Source organism: Vanacampus margaritifer, chromosome 6 (assembly GCF_051991255.1).
Source record: "Vanacampus margaritifer isolate UIUO_Vmar chromosome 6, RoL_Vmar_1.0, whole genome shotgun sequence".
NCBI lineage: Eukaryota > Metazoa > Chordata > Actinopteri > Syngnathiformes > Syngnathidae > Vanacampus > Vanacampus margaritifer.
In genome coordinates this window covers 22,298,725-22,320,832 of record NC_135437.1, presented here as the reverse complement: position 1 = coordinate 22,320,832, position 22,108 = coordinate 22,298,725, and the positions used below count along the sequence as shown (strand labels likewise).

At 38.6% G+C, this 22,108-nt stretch overlaps 2 protein-coding genes across 10 annotated transcripts in view; both read right to left on the bottom strand.

Annotated features, from left to right (window-relative positions):
* Positions 1-10,020, bottom strand: part of kiaa1549la (KIAA1549-like a) — an 88,663-nt gene extending 78,643 nt beyond the window's left edge. For all 7 annotated transcript variants that reach the window (XM_077568286.1, XM_077568288.1, XM_077568287.1 and 4 more), the window contains exon 1: positions 9,578-10,020. In XM_077568286.1, coding sequence (XP_077424412.1) covers positions 9,578-9,785 — 208 coding nt within the window. In that variant the 5' untranslated portion in view covers positions 9,786-10,020. The remainder of the gene's footprint in view (positions 1-9,577) is intronic.
* A 5,940-nt stretch (positions 10,021-15,960) lies between these two features.
* hipk3a (homeodomain interacting protein kinase 3a) overlaps positions 15,961-22,108 on the bottom strand; it is a 30,106-nt gene continuing 23,958 nt past the window's right edge. For all 3 annotated transcript variants that reach the window (XM_077567747.1, XM_077567749.1, XM_077567746.1), the window contains exon 18: positions 15,961-21,601. In XM_077567747.1, the coding sequence (XP_077423873.1) occupies positions 21,074-21,601 (528 nt within the window). In that variant the 3' untranslated portion in view covers positions 15,961-21,073. The remainder of the gene's footprint in view (positions 21,602-22,108) is intronic.

Genomic DNA, 22,108 nt, shown 5'->3' with positions numbered 1-22,108 from the left:
ATAAAATATTATTTAAATGAATTAATGATTAGATAAAAAATAATAATTAAATATTTTTAAAAAAATGTCAGAGTTCAAACGGAAAATTAAAAAAAAAAAGTAAATGTCTCAAAAGTGATTATTGAAGTAGCACTAAGGAACTTTTCAACCTTAATGATTTATTTTCATAACTCTTCTGATGAAACATCAACCTTAAACTAGTTGAATGGTACCTTTACCATGGCCTGAGGGGATCTGTATCATTTTTACTGGCACTAAGCAACTTTGAAGAGGATGGTAGGAACACTGCCGCACAAAAAACTACAAATGTGCCGACTGCTTTATGGCATACGTCAAAAGAGACGTGGATGAAAGGACAGTCAATGATCAACATTGGCCCGGATTTCACTCGCTGGAGTGAGCTAAAAAAAAAAAATGACGCAATGCACTTGTCCTCATAGGAAATGTGGTCTTCCTTCAAACATAACAATACCGCTTTTGTCCATAAGGCTCCGCCATAATCAACGTAAACTGAAAGTTATTCAGTGTTGCTTGAGCCCATTAAGGCCTAAAGCGCCTGGCAAAGCATGTCTCTAAAACCTATGGGTGACTTTTGAGTCACCTCCCAAAACCTGAAGTTTTCTCAGCTCCTGAAGCAAATAGAAACATAATTCCCAAAACATTTCAGAGCTTACACCTGTGGCGTTTACACAAACATAAGTTTATTATAAACCTTAATTTTTTTTAAATCAAACAAATGACGCATTTGTGGATATATTTACCTTCAACATTGGAGCGCAGTTGAAGAATTGAGTGGTAATTAGGCTATTCGTCGTCCATTCCGTTACAAAGCCGTTGACATTTTCAACATCCTCATTGTCTGCAAATATATTTCTTAACAATATGCCACTGTCGACTGGTTACACTGATTCAAAGTCCTCTCGCGACGTCGTCAATCGTGTCATTTATTTCATATCTCCCGCGAATCTGCGTCACCCCTAATTGCTCGAATAAAATTCCAGGAAACGCTACGAGGCCCACGTCACCCTCTTGTGCATATTTGGATGCATTTCATCAGCTAAGAGACCAAGAATTGGCCAAAACAAAACAAAACGACGTATCCGCTCTCCCGGCTTTAAAGGGACAAGAGAGTTTGTGCGCTCCTGGCATTACAATAAAATGTCCATGAAATTTCCAAATATGTCAGGGAATTCAATATATAAAAAAATAAAAAGGCAGAAAAGACAACATTCAAAAAGTAACCATAGAATGTCCCAAAACAAAAGGCGAAAGGCAGAAAATTACCGTAAAGTGTCCTGGGAATTGCCCAAAAGTCATAAAAAAAAATTGTTTTTTGTTTTTAAGGGCAGAAAAGAAAACTTGCAAAAAGTAACTATAAAGTGTCCAAAAAACAAATAAGAAATCCCGAAAATTGCCATAAAATGTCCACAAAATTGCCAAAAAATTTTAATTAGAAAATTGATAGCAAAAAAAGGCAGGAAAAAATGCCTAAAAATAGCCACAAAATGTCCCCAAAAAGGGAAGAAGAGAGGCTGAAAATTACTATAATATGTCCATAAAATTGCCCAAAAATTTCAGAAATTTGACAAAAAGGCAGAAAGGTCTAAAAATGTATGAAAAATGAAAAAAAAAAATCCAAAAATGCAAGACAAAAGTTAGGGGGAAAAAATGAATCTCAAAGTATTGGATGCTGCATATTTTGTTGTTATGGTGCCGCTCTAATTAGCACTTGGGCCCTCAGTACATTAGACTAACACCGTTTCGTTCATCACAATGTTCAAACGTTTTGCAGCTCCAGACAGAATTGTTATTATTTATTTGGCCTAACAACAGCAAATGTTGCTGACCCCTGTCCTATAACCTGATGCAGGTCGTAATAACAAACATAACAACAAAACACCTTTCCTGCATGCATACTGCATGTATAATCCAATGTTTCCATCATCCAGCTAAACACCTGCACACTTCTGCATGTGGGCCGACATGCTGCGAATTCCCCGCAGACTCGCGCCACACGCATGCATTGCATGACTCTAAAATGACTCTACAGTGCGTGCACGTGCACGCACGGGCACGTCTTTGAACAAGGCGAGTGCATCCCAGCGCTTCTCACATGAGACTGCAGGAATCCTAATTAACCTTCCCCAAACACATTAATGAGGAAACATGAAACCTCAAAACAGCCCCCGCAGATAAGAAGGAAAACAAAGTGCGGCTAATTAGGATCACAAAATCAGTTTATCTAAAAAAGCTCCAATCTGTATGATTGTAAATGAGCCCTGCCTTGCATGATCTCATTTATCTCCAAGTGAGGGGAATTGGTTTGATCCGATTACCTTTTACTTTACTTGATTTTCTTTCTTCTTTTTTTTGTTAACAAACACATAACCCCAGAATATCAACTTTAGAGTTCTTATGGCACAATTCTTTTTTGTCAACTATTTGTGGATGTTTTCATATATTCCGTAAATGTAAACAAATCAGCTGTGCATCCGTTGAAATGTATTTGCCAAGAATTGGACACAGACATTAAACCTGCACCTGCAGCTCAAATCCAGCCTCTAAAAAGATATTTTTGGTCCGTGCGGCCCACACAAAGACAACTCGACGGATACTGAGAGTGTCATCATCACAGCCTCCTTGCACAACCTCAAGCTGCTTCCCTCTTTCTGCCTGGCAACAGAGGAAAAAATAACAGCGCTGGCCGTTCGTCACTTTAGCTTAACAGCAGGCATAAACAAGAGTCCAAATATTTCATTAACTGCACACTTTTCTGGGAAAACTGACAAAACAATGAGATTGATTTCTGACGTAAAAACAAATCTCTTTCTATTTGGCAGAACATGTCCTTGTCAAGGGAGGTAGTAATTTATTCATAGCTCGAGGTTACAATATTCTGTAGATTATTTTTTTCAAGTTGCACTTTTATATAATCAGCCCACATTGACTGGCTTTCTTTTTTTTTTTCTCTCTCTCTCTCTCTCTCTCTCTCATCAGTTTGAGGAAGAGTATGACGAACCCCAGCGGTGCATAATCACGGCAGCACAGATCTGAACAAACTGCAGCTGCCGTACGGAGAGAAGTGGAATGAGTAACGGCTGCCGTAATGCAGGGAGCATGTGCGAGGTGCCGATGCAGCGCTTCAGCGACCTCTCTGGGAGCACGTGAACGGCGGTGGCCTTGGACATGGAAGTCATGGAATGCCTAAATGAACAAGAAAATATAGTATTGGGCTTTTATCGTGATAATGATTGTTATTATCCACTCCATTGCCCACTATTTACTTTGCCAATTATCAGCAAGTAATTAATCAGTTCTGTTGTTTGCCAAGTATGTTCCAGTAAGAAGCTGAGTCACGTCCTTGCTGAAAGTGCCGTAAAGAGTCAGTAACGATTGTGCAGTTCATGGGAACTGCCTTCAACCTTCCATTATTATGTCATTGTTGGTCACCAATCTGCTTATTTATTCATGTGTTCATCTGTTGATGCATTTTCAATTCAGTTATGAACACATACAGAAACACACATATTGCTTTGAGTTGTATATATTTTTTAAATTGCGTAATAATAATAATAATCATAAATAAATAAATAAAAGTTTCATTAAAATATTGATTCAACAATTTTATTTTCAAAAATGGACAAAAATGATGGTAAGGTACCCATAAATTAATATTTTGCTTTAATCAAACATGACGCAGTGAAAATTACAAACATTATTTGATTGCAGTAATTGTTTTATGACTTTGTTTTCAAAAACAATTCTGTTGAACTACATTTCCAAAGTGATGTTTGATTTTCATGAACTTTTGTTCACGTGTGTATATATTGTTATATGACATGACTCTATTATATGTTTATTGTGAAAAGGTTATTTCATTTGTCAATGATGGCTCCAGGCATTATGTCGCATCAAGTGTGGCATTAAGACCCAAACGCAGACAAGAAACCTTGAAGAAAACACTTCAAACACGCATTGTGACAAAAGAACCATTCAGTAATTCTCGCTAGGGCAACACACAATTCTATAAAACAGGAAAAAAAAAACGATATGATAAAATAAGAGTGGCTAGACAAACTACGAGAGACGCATATAGGCACGTAGCAACTGACCACATGATCACATTATCATTATATGGGACATAATCACTGCATAAGCATCTGACAACGTCAACATCATAACATAATGACCCCATGACCCAACCCAAAACAAACATGATATGTTAACATGCTATCTGTTAATATACTAAGGTTGGGGTGTTTGCATTTGTCGCCATTTTGAGCCCTCGGCTGAATTTGCACACAGTCCCACCCGGCTTTCCACTATCCCCTTTCACACAGTCACCATTTTGCCTCTCAAGCTGGAAATCCTGACCCCTTTCATACAGTCCACCGACACTGGAAAAATATGGCAGCTGGTTGATTTGGCAGCATTCGCAATTTACTTTTCTAGTTATAGATCTTTAGGTGATTATGCTACCGTACATAAAATAACAAAATAATCATACATGTCAACCCATAAGGTTTGTCCGTATTTCTTACGGATTTTTAAGTGTTGCAAAAGCATACGGGCGTATTTGGAAATGAATACGGATTTAACTGTTTTCATGAAAATAATAATATTAGTATATATTGCTTACCCTTTTTAAATTTATTTAGTATTTACTGTCGGCTACGTGCTACACGTGTGCATAAGCTCGATTTAAACAACAACCGGTCACAAAATCTCGTCTATCGCGCGAGACTTCTAACAGTTTCCTGACATGCGCAGTTAAGAAATTTGTGTTAGCGCGAAAATTGCGAGTCGTTCGCAGTGGTTGAGAAAATGGGGGACAGGCCGGCCAAAAAAAACAAGATACACCGGACGTTTTCGTCCGGAATGGACGGATTTATTTAAGGTAATTGGTCCGTCAAAACTTGGAAAAGAGTATGCATCATGTTCGCTTTGTTCACGGGACATTAAGGTTGCGGCATCTGGCATTTACGATGTCAAAGAACATTTGAAATCAAAGTTGCACGAGAGAAATGTGAAGCAACAAAAAAGTCAACCGTCCCTGTGATATTTAGAAATCTGTTGTTTCTTTGTGCAATAAAATGTCATTTGGAACAAGATACTGTCAATGTCTTCATATAAGAAAGAAAGTAAGGTAAGATTAATGTTATTGCATGAAACAGCTTTAGTATTGATAAAACTGACATGAGGATTTTTATGGGAAAATAAGGATTTTATGGGTTTGTAATACAGGTGGGACCAAATTAGGGTTGACATGTATGTTTTCATGCAAAATGGATATCTAAGTAAAATTGTGTGAGCATCTGGAGGATGACACACAGACACGGGCTTTAAGTTCCTCTCAATCGAGCACACACACACACACACAAGGAAACTGTCAGCAAGTTGACTGCGCGCAATCAAAGGCAGACAAGACTAACAAATAAAAACCCGTTCATAACCTCTCTCTGTTTAGTTGAACAAATCAGTCCGTCTTCAGATGCAATAGGAGCAACGCGAGCTGCATCAGACCTCACAAATTATTCAACGCGCTTACAACGTTGATGAGGTAAAATCTCTCTCTGGTCACAAACGGGCAGACGACACCATGAAAGTGAATCACGCGAACTGCAATCAAAATGATTTGTGCTCGTAACGTTAATGAGAACGTGCAAGCTGATTAATCACACCATGAATCATGTTTTTAAGTATCATTAACTCTTTGACTGCCAAAAACGTTAAATAACGTTTAGTAAAATCCTATGGAGGAGTGCCAAAGACGTTAAAATACGTTTTTTTTTCAAAACTGAGGTGAAACTAACCATTTTCTATTGTTGATTACTGAAAAACGGAATAAGGTAGAAACAAACTTTTTTTTCTGATGAAAGATGAGAGTCCAATCTTTCATTTGGTAGTATGTGTGTTTCCATAGTCCAAACACATAATTTTCTGTGGACCTCGAAAGATCAGTCAAAAATGCTTAAATCGGCTGCCACCCATGGCATCCCTTTTCTGAAAACGTCTGGCAATATAAGCAGAAAGGCTACAAACGTTTGCTGCCATTTGAGGCCGACACTGTTGAGGGATATGAAAAGAAAACAAACATTCTGGCTACTGCTCCTGGTGATTTGGAAACAATCCCATGAACAAAGTATAAGATGCACAATTGTGAAGTGAGTTGAAAATGGGTACATAAATCGGTGTTTATCAGCTGGAGGTTCGATTAAAACCCAACAGAGTTGCTTGATGTCCAAATGTGTGTTCCAGAACCAGACTCATGTACTCTTGTTATTACAACCGCTGACTGACAAACGCAAACACGCAGTGAGACCACTACAGACTGCAGATCTGTTCCCATGGTAACTCGGACCAAAAGATCTCAGCTATCGCCGGTTCTCGGAGATCTCTGAAAACCTATGAAAGACAACGTGCATGCGCTAATACGCTCACACACTTAAAGCCATACCTTCCCAAACAGAAGGCAGCCATTTTCCTCCAAACAAGACCCTGTAAATGTTGAATGTTATGTAGGTGATCAAGTCAAACCTTTAGCCACACCGTCTTGCTTTCAAGCAGTAGGATATAAAAGTGAATATGTTAAGAGCAAGTGGGCGTTTTTCTCAAATTTAACTGGGATGGCTTGCCAAGTGTAGCTTTTTTTGCAAAATGATTGCCAAGCTTCTGAGTTTTCTGTATTCATTTAGGAATCTATTCATAACACGATCCTCTTTCTTTATGCTCCTCAAATGTAAGCGGAACTTGTGATTCGAATCGCGTTCCTATATCTGTCTGAATCAGGATGACAGTTGCCTTTTTGCGTTCCATTACGTCTCCAAACGTCACATTGTTTCAGCAAGCGCCTTTTCTAAAATGAAATAAAATCCGACCGTTGCACTATTTTATATCTTAAATCTGAAATAAATCCAACCTAAGTATACTTCATATGTAAAATTGCCCTGATGATGGTTGGTTTAGGGGTAACGCACCCGCACAATTGGCTGAGAAAAAGGTCTGTTATCCAGGTAACCCAGGTTCAATTCATGTTTTTGCAGGTCATTCTTTTTCCTCTTTAATACTTTCTGTCGAAACTTGATACCTTGTCGCAAAAAAAAAAAAAAGCTTGTTGAAATGTAGTTTTTGATTAAATGTGATAGCACTTGGGGGTTTCATCAAAGCATTTAAGTCATGTTGAGAGGCAAAATTAAAAACAAACCAAGTAACAGCAACAAAAAGATCATTTGTACTTTGACACTTATTTTAATGGGGTGAGATTATTTCTCTCTCTTATGGCGTCCATTACAATTGTAGTCCGATTGCCAGTTGTGTAAATTAGGTGATGACAGACAGCCAATGATTCATTTCCTTACGAGGGAGCTGGCCACACTGATCTACTGTTTGATTGTAATATTTTACACTTGGCCACCAGATGTCGCTGTGGGGAGATGTTTCGAACGTTCCAAAAGATCGATTATTTTTGTGAATCAATCGTTTCAATTGATTTGATGGTTTCAATGTTCCATTTCTGCCATCCCTAAAAGCCGATATCATCACAGAATAGGTCAGAGGACAGAGGTCAAGTTTCAGCTGAGCAATTATTACCTTAAACTGAAAAGCAAGTTCCACAATAAAAACAGGATCCGTTATAAAAGTGTGCAAGCAATTTTGTTGTGTTTGTTTCTTACCAACAATGTTCATTTTGTTGATGTGTCTCACTTGGCCTTTTAACAAATGCAAATGTCCGCGTTTTTGGTTCAGTCGGATGTTGTCATGTTTTCTTTTGTCAATGTCTCGTCAAGTTTTATCATTGTCATCCTTGTCCCTCATGTCATCCAATCAGCTCACTCAGCCACTTGAGAAATGTCCAAGCGTCTCTCGTTATCTCGTTAGTATTTGTATTTAGTTCCCTTCTTTCGTTCAGTTCTTGTCAGTTCGAATTGAGAAGGCTGGTTGTCCTCCGAAGGCTGAATTTGTCGCACGAGCAAGAGGGCGTTATGTTTTGGCTCTCTGCCGTTTCCCGTTTCTGATTTCTCCCTTGCAGTTGCTGGGGAAACGGCTGGAGGGCGGATCCTGCCGACACACCTGCTGCATCATGTCATCAGGCTGAAATAAAAGCCTGGCAGCAATAGAAAGGAGTGTCTGGTTATCGCTCCGCGACGCTGCTTGCTGTACCTGACGTTTTTGATACCGCAACCGGCCTAGCATTCTCTTTTGGTGTTGTGGACACCACTAGTAATTAGACCAGTAGCGTTTATGTTAACCATTTTTGTGTTTTTGTCATCGTCGCCTTTTGTTACAGCAAATTCTTGTCCACGTGTTGTGCGCTTTTTGTTGCTTCTATTAAAACTGAGTGACTTACCCTGGCTGGGTCTGCCCTTTTCTTTTGGGGTCCAACAAACACAACCCGCACGTGACACAGGGCCGGCAGAAATGGACCTTTGATATGAAAAGCGGTATTTTTGGGAAAAGTATTATGCAGTTCCTTCTCTATTGACCATTTCAAATCTGTGTAATCATTTCTGGATTCTGAGAACACATTTTGTAAATAAAAGTCATAACAAACTTCTGGCTTCAATATTTGATACATGCATAATTAAACCGTATGGTCCTCTGCAAGAGCTGAAACCAGATGTGAAGGGCCTTGCTGCTATTTTGGTGTGAGTGTGTGCGCGCGTGCGTGTGTGTGTGTGTGCGTGTGTGTGTGTGCGTGTGTGTGCGTTTTTCTTCTCGCATGTCTCTAGGACAGGGAAATCATAAATCATTGATCTGCGTCGACAATGAAACGTCCCCTATGGAAATGATAGAGGTTGAAAAACTTCTAGCCCGATGCTCTGTGAATGAATAATAATATTAAAAATGTTATAAATAAATAATTGCAGAGCAAAAGCGTGGTCATTGTTGTAGCTGCTTGTGCGCCCACTGTGCGCCCCCAATGCGCGTTTAGGGACACTTGGAACAAGTGATGTTCAATCGCACATGCTTTAAATAGAACTCAGACAGGGTGGAGGTTGTTTACATAAGCCACGCACACATAAGATGACCTGTATTTAAAAAAATGACATTGCAAAATTATCATTTTGATGTTGTTATTGAAAATATAAGTTTCATTTTATAAGCTGACAACATAACTCCCGAATCCACAATATAAATATTACCAAAACCCCTGGGCGTTATTTGACCATTTTTGGGCTTTTTGATGGTTCTGACCAAGCCATTTCAAAATAAAATAACGCCCAGGGGTTACGAAAAAATATATATATTTTAAAAGTCCAAATAGCAAAATGTATCTAGTGTTTTTGGCTTCAATTTTACCAGAGCTGCATACACTGTACAGCAAGATTAACTGTTCCAAACACATCAACATTTTGTCTCTAAAAGCCATACTTATATCTAAGAGCCAAAACAAGCTCTCCCACTCAATAACCGTCTAGTTACGTCCTCAAATAAAAGCTTCACTAATTTGAGAGGACGCATGAGACAGCAGATGTCAACAATCACATCTAAAGCAACATTTATTTCTGCCTTAGTGATGATTAAGGCGTAAATAAAGGACGTGTAACGATGGAAGCGTGAAGCATCAGCGTCTCACCATCAGCAGCAAATGAGCACTGGATCGTCAGCATCAGGACCGCACTGACGGTCACAAAGCACCGGGCCAGCATCCCGCCCAGCGCCCGCGTCTTCTTCTCCTGCCTCGGCGTCCAAACATCCTGGTTCCACAATTGCTTTTTTGGATTGTTTTCTCGCCCGACCCCGCGGCCAGCGCTGCTGGGAAAGAGCGCATGTTTGGGAGCCATCGGTCAACCAATTAATGCTGGATGGAGAACAGCTAACGGCGGCATCCGATCACGCTGCCCCGGGTGCGCACAAGCAGGGCTCCGCTCTCCATGGACCCTCCGCCGGGAGCTGGCTTTGGCTCTCTACCGGGAAACAAAGACTGATCTATTTCTTCCGTCACCCGTCACGCTGTCTGTGTGTGTGTGAAGTCTGATATCCCTGCTGTGACCGCAAAGATGCTCGCCAACGCGTCAATTCCAGATTTGTGAACGGAAGTAGTTGATGGCGCCTTCAAAATAAAATTGCTCTCTTACTTAGGAAACGGAAATGCGCATAGGCCTGCTGAGCATTATAGGTGGTCAAAGATAATCATAAGTGGCAAAAGCAAAGAAATTACTGATTCAACATCTTGGGTATAAAGAAGTAGACCTACAGACCTCTACAGACTTAGTTTCTCTCTGGAATTTAGACTATCAAACTAGTCACCAAATATCTAATGCTCAGAATTGGCTAAGAAAAAATATAAATTAGTGGGGGGGCTACCTGCATGTGCAACAACACATCAACATTATTACAACAACATCAAAGACTAATGAGGATGACGTAACAGATTAGGGGTAGGCGTAGGATTATTTACAATGCAAACAAAAAAAAAAAGATAAACACAACAGCTAATCAAAAAACACAAAAGCTATGGTGTAATACATTGGGCTAAACCAATTACAAAAACTATAGCGTTGCATGTTTGCCTTTAAGGGGCGTGGCTTAGTGAGCGACATCGAAAACTTGCCGGGTTAGTCGGTTTATGAGCGTCTGGACTTTTTTTTTTTCTGATTGTGAAATGGTTGCCGTTGTTGGAAATACGGCATATTACTTACATTTAAGAGTAATATGCAATTCAGCTCCAAGAGGTTAATGATCAATCACTTGCAAAAACATTGACTACGTTTACATGCAGAGAATATCCCGGGTTATGGTCAGAATTCGGGTTTCTGGAACAATCAGAATAACACGTTTACATGTGCAAGTTGACAGAGTTATCCCCGTATACATGACGTTTGGAAACCCCGATAAGAGCATATTCGGGTTATTGCGCGTGTTTACATGGCCTTTTAAAACCCTAATATTGCCATTATTCGGGTTTTAAAAGGGTTATTGCCTGCATGTAAACGTAGTCATTGTATCGTTGATTGAGGTCAGTTTATCGCAGAAGTAAATATCATCCATTGACTGCCAGACGTTTTCAGAAAAGGGATGCCGTGGGTGCCAGCCGATTTTAAGCATTTTGACTGATCTTTCAAGGTCCACAGAAAATTATGTGTTTGGACTATGGAAACACACATACTACCAAATGAAAGATTGGACTGTCATCTTTCATCAGAAAAAAAAAGTTTGTTTCTACCTTATTCCATTTTTGAGTAATCAACAATAGAAAATGGTTAGTTTCACCTCTGTTTTTAAAAAAAAACGTCTTTTAGCGTCTTTGGCACTCCTCCATAGGATTTTACTAAACGTTATTTAACGTTTTTGGCAGTCAAAGAGTTATATAAGATGTACTTAGGGCAAGGGGAGCTGTTTCTGCAATTCTGTTTGGCAGGAAAATAGGCAAGGAGATTTCCACCAATCAGTGGGCTCGATGGCAGAACACCCCGGCATTACTGGACCTTCTGAACGGTCAGCTTAACCTTCTCATCACGACCAGATGGACGGGCTCCCACAAGCAGACCGCGTAAAAAGACATCGAGAACGGAAGAAAGACGCTTGCACTCTCTCGTGAGAGAGGACATGCCCAGGACCGTCTTGGATTGTCCTGAATTGTTTTGTTGCTGAACTTTGGAAGACACAATACAAAATGTTAAACGCCGTTTTGAGTCTTTATTCCGTCTCCTTTTTGAAAAAAACGAACACGCAGGAAATTATTTTTGGGTAACTCTAAATAACGTGATGTAGACCCTGACAATGAAATAGGAACACCAAAAAAACACAACATTTTGTAACATTATGGTTTTGCTAAATTATGAAGGCAACACAAACAAACATTTTAAAATGAAATGTAGCTTACCTGTGAAAAATGGCCACTCCGTGTCCCAGGAAGTCTTGACATCTTCTCAAGCTCTATTTACAATATCCACTTGATTTACTTTTTTATTTAGGTTCTGCAGGATTAACATTGGGGGTACACATGATGCAACACCAAATACAATATTTTTTAAAAAAAATAATAATTTGGGGGTCATTGTTTTAATTTCAGGTCATTGATAGTCACGCGCATTCTCACCTATTGTTTGAGCTGGGCGAGTGGGGCAGGGGTTGTGTGAATTAAAGGAACTTTTTTGTTGTTGTTGGTCGTACTAGAATAAAGTGTAATTGCACCGCCACTACAATAGGTGGCAGTGGTACTCTTATTGTCAGATAGTGTGCAAGGAGCCTAATGGGGGTACAGTACATGAAACGCTGCATAGGAGGTCCAATTATTACAGACCATATTGTACGATATTCTTGCAGCACTGTCACTCCCAGTCAATAGTCTTGAATGTTGCCCTTTTGCGACATAAACAACCAAGTATTGCTCTAGCCAACATTTACCAACAGCACATATAGGGGTGAGTGGGGTCATTTGTGCCAAGGGCCCTGTTATTTAGAAAACCATAGAATGAGTTGGTCATGTGACCACATATTTTTGAAGAGACATCCATTTTGCTCATCCGGTTAAAAAGGGAGACACATGGCTTGAGAGGTAAGCACATATAAGTTCAAAAAAAAAAATATGATTAAGGTTTTTTGATGGCTGTGTTTACACATGTTTTCATGAGTCTATATGGTTAGCATGACGCTGGCTCTAAACAGCTGGGCAATGCTTTTTTTTCCAAAATGGTGTTCTTGGGGTAATTTGTGCCAAAGAACCTGGGTTAAATTGTGCCAGTGGCACAACTTCCTCTAAATTATGATTATTTATTCTATATTACTTTACTGTATTTTATTGTTGTTGTAAATCGTATTCTTACATTTGATCACTAAAAGTATGTGCCATTCTTAATTTTTGACCAAAATTCATCATGGCACCAGATATAAAAAAGACAGACAGGCAGGGTTCCAACTCCTTTTGAGGAGTTGGAAAGAACAGTGGAAGAGGGGAAGACCATATGTCTGGTTGGAAAGTAGATACAAAATCTGCAGGATGGCCCCAAAAATATAATAAAGGGATAAGAGGAAGAAAAAAAGAAGCTCAAACTCACCCTCCCGAGCACTCAACAAGTACAAATCTGGTTGTTCTGCTCACTTGGGTTATGTGTCTTCAGAAGTTGTTATTTTTTTTCCTTGCCAAAATCCACAGAAACAAAGAACAGAATTGTAAAAAAAAAAGAAGAAAAAAAAGACAAAACAAAAATTGTGACTGACACTCCTAGGAAGATGGAGAAGGCTCACAAAGAAAGAGAATATAAAAAGGCTGAACAGGAAAAGCAAAAGATCAAAAGAAGGCCTCTGAAACCTGCAAATCAAAGTTTTGTATTGAATTTGTCTTCCTTTTAGATAGCATTATCATTTTTTTAGATAAAAATGATCTTTTTTTTTAATTGTTATCAATGGCACAATTTACCCAAGTGAATTCTGACTAATGGCACAACTTACCACGCACTGAGGGCAAGTTGCGCCACAAAACCACTTTTTTCAAAAGGTATATTTCTCAAACATTTTATTAAAGATCCAAAGTTGATTGCTCCCAGGCATTCACAACATCCTAAACTATATGAACATATTTTAGCTAAAGCATTCCTGTAATCCCCTTGTGTAAAAGACATTTTAAGAAGTAAAAAAAAAATAAAAAATGGCACTACTTAGGCCACTCTCTCCTACTATTGGTCAGTGCACATGTATGGATGTTATTTTTACAAATCGCTGACCAATCTAAAATCTTGGAAACAGCGTGCTGTCTTTGATGATGTAATGTATTGGATATTACAATAATGTTGGATTGGCAATAATAAGCATTTTATTTATATATATATATGATACTCTTGGTTTAAAGATAAAGGCTAGTGCAATGGAAATAACATCAAATTTCCCCTGCATCTTTAAACCAAAACTGACAGCTAGGGGAGTAAAAAAAAATATATATATATATATATATATATATATATATATATTTTTTTTTTTTTTTTAAATACCACAAGTGCATCATGAAGCTTCATTTGTTCATAACTGTTTACAACTACTGGAATATATTTCATTAAAAAATTTAAACAAAAACAATCAAACATGTACAACATCTCGATTCTCCTCCATAATCTGCTTGCCTTCTTTTTTTCTCTTATGTTCTTCTCCCCTCCTTCATTGATGATCTTCCCCGCTGTTCCACATCCTCAATCGGCGACCGATGTGCTGACTCTCATCAGCAGCTACACTGTAAATTTTTCTCCTCCTTGACTGGAATGGTGTCACAAACGATTTTTGTTTTGACATGAGCAGAAAACAAATATCCCTTCTGCCAACTGTCAAGCTTTGGTTTAAACGTGGCTGTTGGACCATACATATGTAGAAACTCCACTTTCAAGTCTTCAAAGCAATGGTCATGTCTAGCCACTAGTGGTCTTCATACACTATTGTTAACAGGGATGTGATTTGACCAAAGTGAAATTATCTGAAAATTTAGCCGGGGGTCTGGGGGCCGCTGGCACCCAGCTAGGTCCAGGGCAGTGCCCTGGTGGGGGGACAAGGGGGCGATGCCCCCCGGAGCTCATGGGTTTTCCGTGTTTTTAAGTACTTTCAATGCACTCACATGACAAAGAAATAGACAAAACAACAGCATAAATTTTCAATGTATATTGAACTATCCCATATAAAATGGCAGTTTTAGTCAACTCAAAATCAGTCACATTCAAAAACATTGGACTGTCTTTGCTTTTAAAAACTATCACTGAGAATATCATCATATCTAACTAATGTGATTACTAAGTTAACACATAAATAATGTTGAAGAGTTCAAATTTCATGAACAAATAATTGTATCATGACCAAATGAAAAGTAACTCATATTAGAGCATACCACAAATGTCTTTGTTATAGCAGAAGATGTTATCTGTCGGAGTCATGTGCATACACAATGAAATACTAAAAAAAAAAAAAAACGGATTTTTTTTTTTGGGGGGGGAGATAAAAAAAGCGGAATTCCGCGAATTAGCGGAAAAATCACATCCCTGTGTTAAACAGTCTCCACTGTTAAGGCTTCCAACAGTGGTTATTTTCATAGTCTAGCTATAGCATCTGCTATGTTCTTCGTCTGTATTTTATGATTAAGTTTAATGATTCATGCATCTATCCATCCATTTTTCGAACCATAGAATGCATTTCTCCACTAAAACCTATTGTACACTGTAGCTACGAGTACTTAATTGTTTTCAATTGCTAAATGTCCCAATGACTTCACTTTATTAAAATGAAGTGCTGCTTAAAAGAAAGTCAGGAAGAGGAAAGGGGGTCGTCAGGGACAGCTGACCCGGGCTATTGTGTCATTTAGTGAGGACTGTGAATAAAGTTGACAAACTGAGGATGCAACTTTGATAGGTCGATTTTTAAGGGAAATATTGTTGCATGCATTGCTTTATAAATTTAGAACTATTATTATTTTATTATTTAAAATATACATGACACAATTTTTAAGTTTGTGTAATTTTTTTTTGGTTGTTTCAATATTGTGACCTCTTGCAGTGGACAGGGTGAATAACAGACACACCAGCCAATCAAATTCACACAAAAGTTTAAAATGGATGGGGGGGAAAACTGCATTCATAAACACGGTTTCTTCTATTTTAACTTGTTATACATGTTAATTTTGATACATCTACAGGTAGGCCTATTTATTTATTTTACTAGAAGTGGATTTGCAAGGTTTGCTGCTCTGGGCTTTGTCTTTTTTTTTTTTCTTTCTTTAACCGTTTACATTTCTGAACCTCAAATGTTTCTTCTAGTCTAAAAATGGGACATTGATGCTCAATTTGACGGGATTGAGAATCCCTGAGTGGGAGCAAATATTGCCCTGTGAGCTGATGAGGAAGAGATGACTTTCTGGGACAGTGCTTTGATGAGCAAAGACAAAATTGTTGCCGAAATGTATTTGCATCTGTTGAAAAAAAGAGAGAAAATTTTGCAATTTAAGTATATACATATTAAATTTAAAAAAAAAACACACAAAGAGCATTTGAAGCAAAAGATATGTTTTTTTTTTATTTCAAAGAGAACTTTTGACATCAATTCATAATTTGACACTCACCAATAAGTCACCAAGAAGGAACCCGCTTTTTGTGACTAAGTACATAATAAGGCCTGGTCACACTAAAATTCAGAACTAGAGGGGGGGGGGGGGAGAATCACACACGTGACACAGGTGACAGCCAAACAATTAGAATTTCCCCAGTCCTCATAATGTTGTATATTGCACAGTGCAGTTGCTACATACCAACCTAGTGTAGCATTTAAGAACACAAAATCATAAAACCACAAAAATGTACTCAGTTTTAACGGTAATGGTTTCAACTTACCAACTGTGTCTACAGAACTGACTAAATACAATAACATCAACCAAATAATTAGAGACTTGTGGTACTAATTATACTTAAATGAGTCTGCGGACTTAACTGGACATCTATGCAGCTCGGTACCCAACATCAACAAACAAAAGAAATCTTCACATAACATCTATATTGAATTAGAACTAGTAACTTATACAAGTGCCAGCACAAACAAGGAAACCAATCCGGGACAAAAATGTATTATTTAAGACAGTTGCCCTAATTTGAAGGAAAAGTTGATCCGTTTAATTCAGAGGTGGGCATCGAGGGCCGGAGTCCTGCAGGTTTTGCATGTTGCCCTTCTTCAACACAGCTGATATATGATCAGCTCATCAGCAAGCTCTGCATAAGCCTGATAACGATCCTGCTGATTGGAATCAGCTTGTGTTGGAAGTGAGAAACCTCTAAAACCTGCAGGACTCCGGCCCTCGAGGACTGAGATTGCCCACCTCTGGTTTAATTGATACTTAAGGCTGCTGGGCTCCATTTGCCTGTGGGAACTGTTTTGACCCTCTGGTGACTGCATGGACAGTCAAGGCTAAATCCAAATTGATAAGGGACGATTGGAAATCACCGGGGTGGTACATATTTTCATTTTGTGTGATGGTACTCATCTGACAGAAACAATAAGATATAATTGAGAGACCAAATAAGAGCCAGCAAAGGAACATACACACATGGACAAAATTGTTACTACACATCTGTTATTTTATAACAATTGTAAGTTGTTGTTTTTTTTTTAAATGTGAAAATTGACCGATAAAAATGACGTTGCTTTTTTTTAATTATTATTTTTTAAATTATGGTTCAATAGAATTATTTGAAAATTTTAACAAAAATAAACACCCTTATTTTGTTGCACAACATTTTTGAGACTATTTGCTGTAATCAAACGATTTTTGCAACTTCCAATTCGACTTCCGCACCTCTCAGGTGGTGTTTTTTTGGCCCACTCTTGAGTGTCCTAGGTTTGAAGGATGCCTTTGCCAGAGGCTTCCATAAATGTTCAAAGCAGCCGCAGAACATAACAGAGCCCCCCCCCCCCCATCCATGTTTCACAGTAGGGCCAGTGTTCTTTTCTGGGTATGCTTCATTTTTGCATCTGATGTGACTTGCGAAAAAGTTCCACTTCTGTCTTGTCTGCATATGACAGACATTCTCCCGGAAGCTTTGTGGCTTGTAAACATACAGATAGGAACTTATTTATTTTTGAACCGTGACTTCCTCCTCAGTCATCTTCTATGAAATCCACTTTGGCTCAAACGATAGATGATGCGATCTGACGCTGATGTACCACCTTGACCTTCACCTTTAATCTTTGGCGGTTATTCTGGTATCCTTTGTTACCATTCAAATGATCCATCTGTTATGAGGCCACATAAAGGAGGTTGGCTACATTGCCATGATTATTTTCTGTATGTGCAACTGCATCAAGCTGCTTGGAGATGGACTTTTGTTGCATTTACCTTTGACATGTCTATAATTTTCTTTCTGATCTCCTGGAACAATGCGCTGTTTTGCCTTATACAGCGTGGTGACTACTTGTCACCCTTTAAATAGGAATGACTGCTTACAAATATAAAAGCACCTTTGATGCTAATTACAGGGATGTGATTTGACCAAAGTGAAATTATCTGAAAATTTAGCCGGAGCTCATGGGTTTTCCGTGTTTTTAAGTACTTTCAATGCACTCACATGACAAAGAAATAGACAAAACAACAGCATAAATTTTCAATGTATATTGAACTATCCCATATAAAATGGCAGTTTTAGTCAACTCAAAATCAGTCACATTAAAAAACATTGGACTGTCTTTGCTTTTAAAAACTATCACTGAGAATATCATCATATCTAACTAATGTGATTACTAAGTTAACACATAAATAATGTTGAAGAGTTCAAATTTCATGAACAAATAATTGTATCATGACCAAATGAAAAGTAACTCATATTAGAGCATACCACAAATGTCTTTGTTATAGCAGAAGATGTTATCTGTCGGAGTCATGTGCATACACAATGAACTACAAAAAAAAAAAAAAAAAAAAAAAACGGATTTTTTTTTTTGGGGGGAGATAAAAAAAAAAGCGGAATTCCGCGAATTAGCGGAAAAATCACATCTCTGTAATTAGAGGAACCACCTTGGTCACCCCCCACCCCCTTTACAGCAGGGTACCAACAACTTCGTCCATGTGTGTAATTACTTTTTATATATATATATATATATATATATATATATATATATATATATATATATATATATATATATATATATATGAATGGAGAAAATGTCTGTGCCATGACAACGGCACAAAATATACGCACACTAAATTCAAACCTGAGAGGCACACCACTTTGAACTGTGCAACCACTCATTTGTTTTAGGATTGTTAACACAGTAGCAAATTATACATAAAATACACATTACATAGGCAACACAGCAAAACCATTACAATAAATAGATGAGGGCAACTTGAACGTTGATTGGTGGATAAAGCCTTTTGGAAGAACTCCTGACAAAACATGCCTATGGTAAAAGCTGCATACAAGAATCACCTATGCTCTGATCACACACTGAGAGAAACACACTGATCAGGTATCTTATAATCCAACAGAATTTCCACAAATACATTCAGGTGTGAAGGTAAAGCTTTGCATTTATCTAAATTCAGGTCCTACATTTTTGAGTACTGTACGGTGTTCTTGGTGAGCGCAATAAACATTCCCTGACTTATACTTTCTTAGGATACTGTGTAAAACACATTGTTTTTTCAAACTGTTGGTGATGTCCAAGTTAGGGATCTATCCTCTAAGAAGGATCTAGTACACACATTTGCAATGAGTATGATATCAATGAGACATCCCCCGTCAGCCAGTTTGGAAAAAGGCACTAGTTGTACAGTACAAAGAGTCGAAAATACAGCCCGATATGGAAAAAGGCATGTCACAATACAAACTACAACAAAAAGAAGTCAACACCACACTGGTTACACAATCTAAGAGTTAATATCAGCCTACATTTCAAGATGAAATACTGATGCTAAAAGGCACACGCAAATACGCGCAAGCGCGCACACGCAAAACCAAACCCAAAAAAAAAAAAAAAAATGCTCAACTTCCATTACAGCAGTTTACAAATCACTTCAAAACATTATAGCAGATATACAGAGGCACTAGCATGTAGGATAGCATTTATACTCTATAATCAAAGTAAAATCCACTTCTAGTCACCAGAACTACAATATAGACAGAATTGCAGGCTTAAATGAGATTCATCCTCTAAATTCACAGCTACAAAGTGGCAGATAATCAGTACATAGCAGCGTAATATCTATACATTCCAAATACAATTTGCCAAATATAGCTCAGAAAAATAAAACCTCAACCTCATTTGTAAAATAGATCTCTGACAATATTTATTTCAAACGGCAACAGTTTGCTGGAGGTGAAAGAATGAATAACATCAACGTGTGCCTCAGAAAAACGATTGAACCACAATGTCTTTGGTGCTGATTGCCATAAAAGACCAACTGAGCACTACTCCACGCAAAAATTGAACACATAAAAAGAATAGCAAGGCTATGCATAACCCACCCTGAAGGAATGTAACAAAACTGACAGGCTCAACCTAGAAACAGGTTGGACGTTAAAACAATGACTAATATACCTTGAACACAAAACAGCTCAACGAGGATACTGTAAATTACTAGATTATTTCAAACGCTGTGAACATTGAAAACTTATTGTCAAGATCTATGCCACTCCCCCCCAACAAATATGTTAAAACTGCAAATCAAACTAAAAGGAACAACAAAACACAGCAACCCAGAGGCTATCTAGATTGTATTGCAGTTACAGTAAACAGTGACAATACTGTTATGAATTAAGTACTATAGTGAGTAGATATTGATTATCAAAATATCAAATCACTCTTTTCACACATACAAAAAAATAATAATAATCATTCAGTCAAAGCCCTAAATGTGCAGCCTGTAGCTTAAGTAAAACCATACTCTGAGTTAGCAAGCAAACTAAGTTAAACAATATTTAAACATAATAAAGAATCCTCCTATTTATCCAAAACGCCCATCATATTCAGAGTCTGAAGGCTAAGTGCTGCCAGCCTATTTGAATAAACAATACACTTATATACACTATATATATATATATATATAAACTCCTGAAGTGACATCTTGGGCTCTGCTGTTAAGGCACTGGCAGATGGCGGCAGCAACAAACAAAGAGAACCTTCAATCCAAGCATGGCTTTTAACAGATCTGAGTGGTACGCACATGCTACAAGGCAACACAAATGAAATGAAAGATAGCCAGATGCGGGACAGATTCCTAAAGAAAACTTGATAAGTTATGTGCGAAGGACACAGCCTGAAATTGCGCCAGTGTCGCGTCTCATGCTCTCTCAGTAAAGCTTTACATTATTCATCCGCTGGCAGGTACGATTTTATAGAAAGTCTTTCCGAACTGAAGTGGCGTCAACAATTTAACACAATCGCCAACCTACTAATAATCAGATTAGAGACGCGGTGAATTTAACTGTCCTTCAACAACAACTGAACATTATACGTTTTTATACGTTTTCCTCTCATGATCACAAATGTTTGTTTTGTGCTCTGCTGCAAGCGCTACTTGCCCATGTCGCAGCCCGACTGTGTTTGCTGTTGGCCTTCGTGACCCACGGCGAGACCCATTGGTGGTGCTGCTGCTGCGGGCCCACTCTGCCCCTCAAATATAAGAGAACTGAGGATGGTGGCCGAGTTTGGTGGGACTCAGAGGGAAGCCCGTGTAGGCGGCTGGCGAGGCCATGTATGGGTGAGGAGGGGGCATTGGCGGGGGGAAGGCCGGCTTGAACTGGTGGGGGTGGTGGGCGTAGCCAGGCTGTTGATGAGGGTGGACTGTTGGTGAGGGGAGGAGCCTGTGATAGCCAGCTTGCTGAGAATGGCTGCCGAGGCCCATGGTCACCTGGTGGACTATAGCGCCCCCTTGGGCGTGGGAGAGGCTGTAGCTGTGCTGAAGTAGAGGAGGGTGATGAGAGGTCAACATAGGGTGAGGGGCTGTGGTAAGGGGTCCCCTGGGAGGGTAAGATAAGAGGGTGTGTGGGGGCGGGGCACCTAACTTGTGCTTGGGGCTGCTGTGCGCCAGGTGGGGGAAGTTGTGTGTGTGGACAGTAGGGGGAATAAAGGCGTGAGGTCGCAGTGGCCCATAGTTGCCGTTCCACTCTTTGATGTTGTGGTTTGAAACAAATGGCTGCACCTAAAGCAGGACAAAAAAAAAAAAACATTATATTGTCTGAAAACATCAAATCAATATTGCTAAACTAAAGAAAACATTTTAAGAATAAACTTTAAAAGGGATACTTAGAAGTGTAGTAGAAAGTGAATATTTTGGCCAGAATGAATTTGATGACTTCATTAATTTTCATGTACAATTAATACCTTTAAAAACAAGTTTTCCACTTGCTGTCGACTAGAGATTACATCACCTGTGTTGACAAAGTAGGTAACAACCAATCATGGCTCAGCTTGCTGACCAGAAAACAGGTGGGACATGATTGGTCGTTACCTCAGCACAGGTGATCTTCAGTTAACAGCAAGTGGAATTATTATTATTATTTTTTTTTAAAGGTATTAATTGTGTTTGACATTATCAAATTCATTCTGGAAAAAGTAATAAATTCTTACTGCTGAAAATAGCTCAATGAGTTCGCTTTTTTATGAGTTTTTCCAGTATACAAACAAATCAAATTTAGAGTTGCGTACC